Source organism: Zootoca vivipara, chromosome 4 (genome assembly GCF_963506605.1).
Source record: "Zootoca vivipara chromosome 4, rZooViv1.1, whole genome shotgun sequence".
Classification (NCBI taxonomy): domain Eukaryota; kingdom Metazoa; phylum Chordata; class Lepidosauria; order Squamata; family Lacertidae; genus Zootoca; species Zootoca vivipara.
Genome location: NC_083279.1, coordinates 97,345,474 through 97,357,879, shown reverse-complemented (window position 1 = coordinate 97,357,879; position 12,406 = coordinate 97,345,474). Strand labels below are relative to the sequence as shown.

Genomic DNA, 12,406 nt, shown 5'->3' with positions numbered 1-12,406 from the left:
GTACCTCGGGTTACAAACACGATCCGTTCCGGGATGCAGTTTGTAACCCGAAATGGCCGCAACCCGAAGCGCCATTTTTGCGCATGCGCAAAGTGCAATTTTCGCGCTTTGCGCATGCGCAGAACGCGCGTGCGGGGCGAAAATACCTCCGGGTTTGCGGTGTTCGTAACCCAAGGTACGACTGTAACGCAACTTAAAAGGTGAAACCAATATATGAGACAGATGCATGACATGCAAAGCAAGATATGTCAAGCCTTTATTTGTTTTAATTGCAATTATTTGTCGTTAGGCGGGTCAATTATAAATGGAATATAATTAATGAAATGTAATAGCGATGTTTATTTTTGTATCATTGTAACTATTTGTTTTATTACTGTGGAATTTCCAAAAGAAAGCATTTGTAAAAATTAAAGGAAAAACAAACAAAAAATAAGTTGGGTTACTGAAGTAAATGCACTTTTTGACGATATTCTAATTTTCCGAGTTTCACCTGTATGAAGCCCAAGAACCAGGGTGGATAAAAATCAATGGTTTTTTAAAATAAATAAATAAATAAATAAGGATTTTTTTAAAAATCTAAATCGGATTTTTAAAATAAAATGCTTTTGGAGGAAAAAATCTTTCAAAATATAGTTTTCTCTTTAAGTTACATTAAAGTCCAAAGGCTATTCACCAGGAAATGATTTTCATGTGTGCTAAAACTCTGCCTAAGTTTTTTTCTAAACAGAAATCGTTTAACCACATCAGTTAACAAACATGGATACATATGCTATAACGTTATTGTTTTAGTTAAATAAATTGCTTAAATTGATATTAAGGAAATGATTATTTTTTTCTCCTCCCAATAAAGTACAGCAGAGAAGTTGCCCAAGCAGAAACAGTAAATTCAAAATTACCTCTCCTTTGTATTTCTAATAGGTATAACCAAACCAGTAATTTTTGATATAACTGTAAAAACTACTCTGAAAAGTTATTATTCCAAAAACGAAACCTTCCCCTGGTTGTAAATATTAAAATTATACCAGCAAGAATGAGTCTTTCTGGGAAAAAAATGATTTACAAAAGAAATCAAGTCTTACTCCTGCCGCGGCAAGTCTTCTCCTGCCGCGGGCAGGAGAAAATAACAGAGAAAAACGGGAGACAAAGTGATATGGGAAAAGGTAAGTAAAAACGGGGGTTTCCTGGGGAAAACGGGGTACTTGGCAGCTATGCATCCAACCTGTTTGAAAACCTCCAATGAAGGAGATGGGGAGCAAGTTTGGGCTGGGGTGCTGGGAGGGGGGGGGGAAGAGAGAGGGGGAGATGCCCATTGGACTACCTCTCCCATTATCTGTGGCTACTGGCCACACCGTCTGGGGCTGATGGGAATTATAGTCCACTAACATCTTGGGAGGGGAGGAGCGACGCCACGCAGGCGACTTTTGTGCAAGGGAGGAGGCCGGCCTGGGGCTGCTTTTGCCCGACGAGCCTCACCATTGGAATCCACCGATGGGCTCTGTAAACCTGTGACGGATCAGGAACGTCGCGACAGCTTCGGCAACCTGGAAGAGAGCGGCCGGAGGTGTTAAAAGAGAGAGCTTCTCCCCCACGAGAACAGAAAGGCTTGCCTGCGAAGGGAGCCCTGAAAAAGCTCTGCCTCCCTGCAGACTATCGGGGCACCGCATAAATAAATTTATCGATTAATTGATTAATATTCTAGGGTCTTTTAAATGTGTTTGCAGGAGGGAGGATGCTATTGTTTTGCTGTTTTAGTTTCTGCTGTCTATGCGCTCTACGTGGGGCTACCTTTGAAGGTGACCCGGAAACTGCAATTAATCCAGAATGCGGCAGCTAGACTAGTGACTGGGAGTGGCCGCCGGGACCACATAACACCGGTCCTGAGAGATCTACACTGACTCCCAGTATGTTTCCGAGCACAATTCAAAGTGTTGGTACTGACCTTTAAAGCCCTAAACAGCCTCGGTCCTGTATAACTGAAGGAACGTCTCCACCCCCATCGTTCTGCCCGGGCACTGAGGTCCAGCACCGAGGGCCTTCTGGCGGTTCCCTCATTGCGAGAAGTGAGGTTGCAGGGAACCAGACAGAGGGCCTTCTCGGTAGTGGCACCCGCCCTGTGGAACACCCTCCCATCAGATGTCAAGGCAATAAGTAACTATTTTACTTTTAGAAGACAACTAGGGAAGTTTTTAATGTTTGATGCTGTACTGTTTTTAATATTCGGTTGGAAGCCGCCCAGAGTGGCTGGGGAAACCCAGCCAGATGGGCGGGGTATAAATAATAAATTGTTGTTGTTGTTGTTGCTGTGTTTTCATCTTGTATTTTTATCTCGTGAACCACGCGATGAAGATTGGTTTATAAATCTAAACAAACAGGCAAATATTCTGCACCCCTCCTCTTAACCCTTCCGCTTGGTGCAAACAGCGGCACATGCTCAACGGAAGCAACCGCTCAGTTGAATGGATGTGGCCTCCATTCAGAGATCGCTACAGGGCCAGGTTTAAGGTGTTGCTCTTAGCAGACAAAACCCTTAACAACCTGGGATCAGTTTACCTGCAAGATCGCCTTGCCCCATGTGCCCACCTGACTGCTTCAATCGGCGCTGCTACAGGTGTCCCATAATACCTGCTCTGTATTTGTAAGAACTCAATGTTTTGGTGCGGCTGCTCTTACACATTGGAACTCCCTGCCTTTTGATATTAGGCAGGAGCTTTCACTGTACAGACGTACCTTCGAAATCGAACGGAATCCATTCCGGAAGTCCGTTCGACTTCCAAAACGTTCAGGACCCAAGGCACGGCTTCCGATTGGCTGCAGGAAGCTCCTGCAGCCAATCGGAAACTGTGTCGGACATTCGGGTTCCAAGGAACGTTTGAAAATCAGACTCACTTCCAGTTTTCAATCGTTCGGGAGCCAAAATGTTCTGACTCCCAAGGCGTTTGAAAACCAAGGTACGACTGCACTGTTTTTGGCACCTGCTGAGAACAAGCTTATCCGGCTGCTTAGAAGGTTGACCCCAGTCGTAATAATAATTTTATAATAATATTTTATTATTTATACCCCGCCCATCTGGCTGGGTTTTGTGATCCATTAACTTTTTCCGAATGTCTTTAATTGCAATTGGCTTAGTCTAAATTAAAAACTCCACAGGTAAACTGATTGTCTCTCCACAAAGTTTAAAATGATTACAGACAACCAAAGATATGAGACTATCGGAACCGTATAGTACAGGCTTCCTCAAACTCCAGATGTTTTGAGACTACAATTCCCATCATCCCTTACCACTGGTCCTGCTAGCTAGGGATCATGGGAGTTGTGGGCCAAAAACATCTGGAGGGCCGAGTTTGAAGAAGCCAGGTATAGTAGTTGAAGGGAGTCAATCTTCTTTTGATATTTTTATTTTTTTCTCTACCTTTTCTTTTTTGTATTTTTCTTTTTATTATTCATTTTTTGGTACATGTTAGTTGAGGTCATTTATATTACTTGTATAACTGTATTCCTTTTTGTATGTATGTAATATCAAAATTAAGGGACCCAGGTGGCGCTGTGGTTAAACCACTGAGCCTAGGGCTTGCTGATCAGAAGGTCCGCGGTTCGGATCCCTGTGACGGGGTGAGCTCCTGTTGCTCGGTCCCAGCTCCTGCCCACCTAGCAGTTCGAAAGCACGTCAAAATGCAAGTAGATAAATAGGAACCGCTACAGCGGGAAGGTAAACGGCGTTTCCATGTGCTGCTCTGGTTTGCCAGAAGCGGCTTTGTCATGCTGGCCACATGACCTGGAAGCTATACGCCGGCTCCCTCGGCCAATAATGCGAGATGAGCGCGCAACCCCAGAGTCGGTCACGACTGGACCTAATGGTCAGGGGTCCCTTTACCTTTACCTAATATCAAAATTGCAAATAAAATTACCATTGCTGATATTTCTCAGGGATCATTTTACGGGTTTATCTTTTTTTTCATTACCCGCTTTGAGGTTGCTGGGGCTATTTTTTTTTTAAAAAAAACCCATTTATAAATAATAAATAAATACATTTTGGGAGGGGGAACACCAAGGGGGAGAACCGTAATTCTGGAGCCTGACATCGAGAGACACCTGCCCTCGAAGCCACAGCTGCTCCAAAAAGTCACTCACCTTGTCCGGAGCATCTTCGTGGACCGCGTGGCCGCACTGCGGAAGGACTTGCATCTGGAATTTGCCTACAAGGGGCAAGAGAGGGTGAGGCAGGACTCCCAGAATCCTTTGCTCCCGGCCTTCTGCTTTTGACTCCATGGTTCATAGGCAGGGAGCAAGTGGCAGCAGCCCAAGACATGTGTTTCCCCCCCCCCTCCTGAAGCAAAGTACAAGACGCCACTCCACATTCCACATACAAAAGCTGACTGTACCAGCAGTGGACCCCACTAGCAATGGGATAGTATCTTCCACCAGCACACCCCACCACTTACCTTCCAAGTCCCGGACTGCAGAATCCGGGACCGGCAGCCGTGTGACACCGGAAGTTGCGTCGCCGTAACTGCCGGTGTTGCTTTGCCCTTCTATGGGCACCCAAAATGGCCACCGCTGGCTTCAAAAGTAGCTTCTACGCATGACCGGAAGTGCGCCGACGCAACTTCCGGTGTCGCCCCGCCCATCTATGGGCACCAAAATGGCCGACGACGACACCGGAAGTCGCACCTACGCACGTCCGGTCATGCGTAGATGCGACTTTTGAAGCCGCCGGCGGCCATTTTTTGTGCCCATAGAAGGGCAAATCAGAAAGAAAAATGGGCGCCGGCAGGAGAAAATAACGGAGAAAAACGGGAGACGAAGTGATACAGGGGGCCACCGGGAAAAGGTAAGGAAAAACGGGGGTTTCCCGGGGAAAACGGGAGACTTGGCAGCTATGCCCCACCAGCAGCTTAGCTGAGGAATCTCACTCTGCACACGAGGCGGATTGAATTCCGCAAACCCAAAAAGAAGATTGGCAAAATAAATTACTGAACTGTGCAGGACAAATCATTATGAAAAGGGGCAATTGTTTAATGCATATTTTAAAAGCTTTGTGTCTAGATTTTTACATTACACTCGTACCTCGGGTTACGAACACCTCGGGTTACGAACTCCGCAAACCCGGAAGTATTTCCGCCCCGCGTGTGTTCTGCGCATGCGCAGAAGCGGCGCGTGCGGTTTGCACATGCGCAAAGCGTGGCGCTTCGGGTTATGACCATTTCGGGTTACAAACTGCATCCCGGAACGGATCATGTTCGTAACCCGAGGTACCACTGTAGTATAACTTTTAAGTCACTTGTAATGAGATGAAGAAGTTTTTAAAACTGGATTGTTAACTATATAATATTTTATGGACAAGTATAGTAGAATGGAACGAAGAGGGGGAGTGGAGGGAAGTCGACCAAAAATTATGGTTTAATTTGGTTCTGGTTCCCCCCCCCATTTTGTTAATTTGGAAAATCAATAAAATGTTATCCCCCCTTCCCCAAAAAATCCGCAAACCCAAATGCGACAACTGTCTACATGCAAGTTACGGGGATTTGCATTTTGGGTGGGGGCAAGCACCCAGATGGAATGTCAAAGCCTACCCACAACCAATGGAAATTTCAGTGCCGCTTCCCCTCCGGCTTCTGGGATTAAATGCACTTTCAAACGTACCCAGGCAGGCTTAAGGACTAGGAACTTGTTTCGATCCTTTAAATCTCAATTAAAAAACAACAGCACTTTGGAACGACAGCCTGCGTGTAGACACACCCCAGCTTTAAGAACTCTAATCGCCAAGCAAAGGGCCGATCTATCGGAGGTCATTTTTAGGATGACATTATCCAGAACCTGCTACCACCATCCCTGCCTCCTGTTAGATCCCTCGAAAGCCAATCCCTGTGGATCCTCTTGGAAACCAATCGAAGCCCAGGACGTCAGCATATTTACCTTGCATCTGGCCAATGGTTAGATCTTTATCCAGTCTGTCAACACCTAAAAAACGATTCCAGGGCATGGGGAAAGAGAGAGAAGGACGAGAATGTTTTTTTTTTTTAAAAAAGTTATTTTGCCCTGCTAGAAATCCTGCAAAGGGGGTGGGGAGGAGAAGAAAATCATAGAGTTGGAAGAGACCACAAGGGCCATCCAGTCCAACCCCCTGCCACGCAGGAAACACCATCAAAGCATTCTTGACATATGCCTGTCAAGCCTCTGCTTAAAGACCTCCAAAGAAGGAGACTCCACCACACTCCTTGGCAGCAAATTCCACTGCCGAACAGCTCTTACTGTTTGGGCGAAGCATAATCCAGAACTTGCTGGAATTGCTGTTTTATTAAGGACGGGGGGGGGACAATTGGCAGGGCTCAGGGATGTTCTCTCTGCCCATCAACTTCAAAAAAAGACGCCGTAAGCCAAATTAGAATACGCAAAACGTTTTTGTACAACCCCCCTCCTTTACAACAGCTGTGGTGGCTGATGGGAGTTGTAGTCCAAGACCAGTTAGCTTTTTTCTTTTTAGTTGTTGCTTCGTTAACAGTGTTTTATGGACAGTAACGTTTTCGCAATGACTTTTTAAAATTTATTCTACGTTATTTATGCTGCATTTGCAATGATCTGTCGTGTTCCGTCACACTATATTTATTTAATGCATGTCAGCCGCTTTGCGATTCATTTGAATAAAAAACAGCGTAGAAATAGAATAAATCAAATCTATTGGCAGAATTGGCACAGCCTTTTGTAAGAACCTGGCCGTTTACCGTGAGTCAGCACCCGAACTTTGGAACTCCCTGCCTATGGAGATCAAGCAGGAGCCCTATCTGTACTCTTTTCGGAGCCTGCTAAAAACATTAAGGCAAGCCTACCATGATGCTTCGAAACCCATGGCGATTTTATTGTTTTTCTGTGTGCTTTAAATTGCTGTAGTGATTTCCCCCCTTGATTTTCTTGTTTTATTCTTCTGGCAAACCGCTTTGATTGTGGGTTTTTCTTTTCCTTTTTAGAAAAGCGGTGTGTCAATTTTATGAAATACAGTGGGACCTCGGTTTCCAAACAGCTTAGTTCTCCATCTACTTGGAGCCCGTACACTGAAAACCTGGAAGTGAGTGTTTCGGTTTTCGAACTTTGTTTTGGAAGTCGAACATGCTCCGTTTTGTGTCCTGAGCTTCCGTTTCTAGTGTTGCGCTGCTAATTTGCGTCCTACCATTTCAACAGAAGTCTTCCATTTCTGACTGCAGTGTTCTGAGGTGATGTTTGGAGCTTATATTTCGTGCTTTTGTTTTTGCATTTTTTTGCGGTTTTGTTTGTGCGCCTTTTTTGTTTCTGCAACTGTGTGGAACCCAGTTCAGCTACTGATTGATTGATTGATTGTGCGACTTCGGAAATGGATAGAAGCAGCGAAGGCAAGAGAACCATTAACATTGTTTCTTGCTTTCATTATAGGGATCTATGGTTTTGTAAGATAGTAAAATTCATGTCAGATTTCTGTTTTAGGGTTTGTTTTTAATCGCTTTTGCATGGCTTTCTATGGCAAAGCGCAACTTAGTTTTGGAAAGCTTTGGTTTTGGAACGGACTTCCGGAACGGATTAAGTTTGAGAACCAAGGTACCACTGTAAATGCTGAATAAATAAAACAGGAGAAGAGCCAGCCATCTAGATGTGACCCTCCGAGTGCTGGCCTGAGAGCAGCCATTCCTCCCTACTCAAAAGGTGATTGGTACCTGGCTGCAAAATGCTACCTGGAAAACAAAAAAACCCTTCCTCCCTCACAGGGCAGACAAAGCCAGGGCAATCTGACCTGTGAACAACACTGCCAAGGAGACTTTCCACAAGGAATTGGGGGGCAGAGTGTCTTTGTTGCAGGAAACCAGGCAGAGGGCCTTCTCGGTGGTGGCGCCCGTCCTGTGGAACACCCTCCCATCAGATGTCAAAGAAAAAAACAGCTACCAGATTTTTAGGAGACATCTAATCGTCAAAAATCCTCCACTCCTTTTTTATTTTTTGCTTTGTTTGACCTCTAATTTTTCCAGTAATTTTAGCTAGCTGTGAATATTATTTCATTAGAATTTGCCAATCTGTTTTTTTTGACGATTATATAACTTTGATCAAAATAGCCAAATCCTGAAAGCAGATCAGAATTGAACCATGTTGAAACTTAAAGGGATAAGGAAATATTGATGCAAAATTTAAGTGTGAATTTAAATAGATGTATATAACTTACACAGGATATGATTGGAAGATTGCTTTTTTCCCCTTCTTCCCCCCCCCCCATTTTTTCTTTCTTTTTGCTTTTTATCTTTTTCTGTTTTACTCTTCTTTTTTGATTGTGGAATTCTTTATATGTAAAAATGAAATGTCTCAATTTCCTTCACGTTTTTGTAAATTTGTATGGTTTTTAAAGATTGACATAAATAAAAAACATAAAAAAAGATTTTTAGAAGACATCTGAAGGCAGCCCTGTTTAGGGAGGCTTTTAATGTTTAATAGATTGTTTTATTTCATTTTTCTGTGGTAAGCCGCCCAGAGTGGCTGGGGAAGCCCAGCCAGATGGGCGGGGTATAAATAATAAATTATTATTATTATTAATTGTGGGGCTTGCAGAAGAAATACACCTACCAGCCAAAAGCAGCAGCTTGGGAACAGCGCAGTTGAGGAAGAGGTTCGAGAGACCCCGGAACCAGCCATCCCAGTACGTCTCCGTTTTCGCCAGCTCAATCCGCCATGTGTATGCCACATCCTTCTTGGTCTTTTTTTCGGGAGGTGGGGGGGTGGGGTAGGGGAGAGAGAAGACGTCCGCTTTAAAATGCCAGAAAAGCAACACACAAGCGTTGGGATAGCAGTCCTACAGATCCCGGAGGACTACAATTCCCATCATCCCTGACCGTTGGGGCAAGGCTGATGGGAGATGGAGTCCGGAAGAGTGGGAAGGCCGCAATGTTTAACCCAGCCCTGAAGTATCCCAGCCCGGATCCATGGAAGCGTAAGAGGAGGGGAAGCTGGCATTAATATTATTCCAAGCACAACTCAAAGTGTTGGTGTTGACCTATAAAAGGTAAAAGGTAAAGGACTCCTGGACGGTTAAGTCCAGTCAAAGGTGGCTATGGGGTTGTGGCTCTCATCTTGCTTTCAGGCTGAAGGAGCCGGTGTTTGTCTACAGACAGCTTTCCAAGGTCATGTGGCCAGCAGGACTAAACCGCTTCTGGTGCAGCACAACACTGTGACAGAAACCAGAGCGCACGGAAATGCCGTTTACCTTCCCGCCGCAGCAGTACCTATTTATCTACTTGCACTGGTGTGCTTTCGAACTGCTAGGTTCGAACTGCTAGCTGAGACAGAGCAACAGGAGCTCACCCCGTTGCGGGGATTTGAAACTATAAACCGCTAAACCGCTTATGCATCTCCACCCCCATCGCTCAGCCCAGACACTGAGATCCAGCGCCGAGGGCCTTCTGGCGGTGCCCTCCTTGCGAGAAGCAATGTTGCAGGGAACCAGCCAGAGGGCCTTCTCAGTAGTGGCACCCACCCTGTTGAACGCCCTCCTATCAGACATCAAGGAAATAAACAACTACCGTGTTTCTCATAAAATAAGACACCGTCTTATTTTTTTTCCCTCAAAAAACCCCACGGTGGCTTATTTTCGGGGGGTGTCTTATTTTTTCGAGCAGGACCTGGCAACAGCGCGCTGCGCCGAGCCCCAACCCAGCGGGACCCGGTGAGAGCCAGCAGCACGCGCCGTGCAGGACCCGGGGAGAGCCAGGGAGCAGAAAATAAAAACAGCAAGGCTGCCCTCCCCATTTGCAGGAGCAGAAGAAACACCGTGATCCAAGGAGCACGGCCATGTTGGCGGAGCAGGAAGCAGCCGCGGAGGTGGCTGTGAGAGAAGCGGCGGCGGAGGGCCCGGCAAGAGGCGGCTGCACGGGAGCTGCTTCGGGGAGCGCATCGCAAAGAGCCTGGTGAGAGGCAGCTGCGGCTGCAGGTGAAGCCCGTGATCTCCGTGGGCAAGTGCTCTGAGCGCTGCGGCGGCGGCAAAGAGGCGCCCGATCAGCCCGCCTCTCAGCTGATCGTCAGGAAGCCTCCGCCCCCACAAAACACAGTGAGGTGGCCGCGGGGGAAGCACCGAGAGCGCCCAGTAGCGTGGCTACAGCGACAGTGATCCCAGCAGCTGCGGAGGTGGATGTGGGCACGCGCCTAGCGCCAAAGCACGGAGGCGGCCACTGCGAGTGGCATGAAAAGAAGGCTGCCAGCAAGCACGCCGTTGCCTCTTGCCGGCTCTTCCGAAGGCGCTTAAACGCCTTCATTTCCTTGCCAGACCTGGCCCCCCCACTACGGCTTATTTTGGGGGTGTGTTTTATATTTAATCAACTTGTGAAAAGCCTGCCATGTCTTATTTTGTAGGTGCGTCTTATTTTATGAGAAACACGGTATCTGACTTTTAGAAGACATCTGAAGGCAGCCCTGTTTAGGGACGTTTTTAATGTTTGATGGGATTCTCTAGATGTTGCTATACTCTGACCCCATCACCCCTGCCTGTACACCCCAACAACAGCCAGAGGCCCGCGGTTATTCTTCCAATCCTGACAAGACGCCTTCCTCACCTCTGTGTCATCATCCTTCTTCCTTTTGTTCACGGATTCTCCATTTTCGTCTTCCTCCTCCTCCTCTTCCTCCTCTATGATCCCCTCCACAATGGTTTTGTGACCCCCGGGGCTGGCGACACCTTCACACCTGGTTCGAAAGAACAACAAGGATTGATGGAGATCTGGACGACAAGACTCCCAGGTCGATTTGAAACACTCCACCTCGGCATTAACGGGAGGGGGAGAAATACCAGCGTGTTACACAGGAAACTGAAGCTATCGTACCCAATGTAGCTCCCAGAATTTTTAGTTTTGGTTTCCAGGATTCCAGGGGCAGAATGCACTGCTTCCTTCCCTCGGCGAGGATGTGGGATTTCTGTAAAACTCACTGTCTGCGAGTCCAGCGTCATGGACGCAAGACGGGGAGTCTGATCACACAAAACTGGTAAAAGCCAGTTGAGCGGGGAACCTAATAGCAGAATGCTAGAGGCAGGGGTCCCCAGACTTACCTCGCTGAGGGCCGGTGCCGCCAGCGCCGATCGTGCTGTGGGCCGGAGCACGCGCCCATGCACACACGCGATTTCCGGTGCACTTCTGGGTTGTCAGAACACCGGAAATAGCTGGCGACCTAGAAGTGGGCAGCCACGCCACACCAGTGAGAGTGGGCAGCGGGCGGTGGGGGTTGCAGGGGGCCGCATAAATGAGCCTCACGGGCCGCATCCGGCCCGCGGGCCTTAGTTTGGGAAACCCTGTGCTAGAGTAAAAAAACAACTTCAGGGAGGGTTCTAACAAGTACAGTCATACCTTGGATTTCAAACTTATTGGCTCCTGAACAAATCCGCTCCCGGAACCACAAACCCGGAAGTGAGTGTTCCGGTTTGCGAACTATTTTTGGAAGCTGAATGTCTGATGGGGCTTCCGATGGTGTCATGAAGTGCCAAAACCTTGGTTCTTTCGCAAGGCATGCTGGGAAACATTGCAAAGAACTTTGGGAAACTGTTGTGGGAATCTGCCCCTTTTACCTTACAGAAACTGGCCTGAGAACGGAATTCGCACTCCCCTATCCCTCCCTTTGACGTGAATGTTAATTGTGGATTACTGCAGCTGAAATGGGGCAGAAAGAGATGGTGAAAGGCAATTGAAGGAGGCGCAACTTACTGTTTGACTTGGCCAACCATAGAAACCCTGGCAGATTCAAGATTCCGTATCTGTCCGCTCTTTACGCTAGAGAAAGAGAAAAGGAAACAGCCATTAGATGGGGGTTAGTTACTGGCCAAAGAATCGCTTTCCCTACCGGGGGGGGGGGAGGAGAGACACCCAAAATTAAACCAATGGAAAATCTAAGGAGCCAAGTTATGGATTGTTTGCAGTATCACCAGTTACATAATATGTTTAAATTAGATAGAAAGAATGGATTTTTGGACCAAAGTTCCCAATTTGAAAAAGAACTCCTGCAAAATAAGAATAAACTTTTGTCTAAAATGTATAATTTTTTTTATTGGAATGGGAAACAAAAGATGAGCTTGTTAAAAACTTCCAGTGACATACTGGGCAATAGATATAGGTCACAATTTAGATCTTAATCTCTGGGAGAAACTCAGGGAAAGCGACCAGAAATTTACAGCATGCTCTTCCTTGAAAGAGAACTACAGTGGTGCTTCGCTAGACGAATTTAATTCGTTCCACGGGTCTTTTCTTATAACGAAAAATTCGTCTAGCGAATCCCATAGGAATGCATTGGAATTTTTTTTTTTTGAATTTCAATGCATTCCTATGGGAAACCGCGATTCGCTAGACAAATTTTTCATAAAACGAATTCGTCTAGCGAGGCAACCTCCGCTCGAAAAATCCTTTCGTTAAGCGGAAATTTC

General features: G+C 46.5%; 1 protein-coding gene across 1 annotated transcript in view; it reads right to left on the bottom strand.

Moving 5' to 3' along the window:
• The window catches only part of PPME1 (protein phosphatase methylesterase 1), a 33,904-nt gene that overhangs the window by 3,047 nt on the left and 18,451 nt on the right, over positions 1-12,406 (bottom strand). Inside the window, exons 8-13 of the mRNA XM_060274048.1 lie at positions 11,694-11,759; positions 10,554-10,683; positions 8,575-8,704; positions 5,914-5,958; positions 4,129-4,193; positions 1,474-1,541 (exon numbers count right to left, since the gene is read on the bottom strand). Coding sequence (XP_060130031.1) covers positions 1,474-1,541; positions 4,129-4,193; positions 5,914-5,958; positions 8,575-8,704; positions 10,554-10,683; positions 11,694-11,759 — 504 coding nt within the window. The remainder of the gene's footprint in view (positions 1-1,473; positions 1,542-4,128; positions 4,194-5,913; positions 5,959-8,574; positions 8,705-10,553; positions 10,684-11,693; positions 11,760-12,406) is intronic.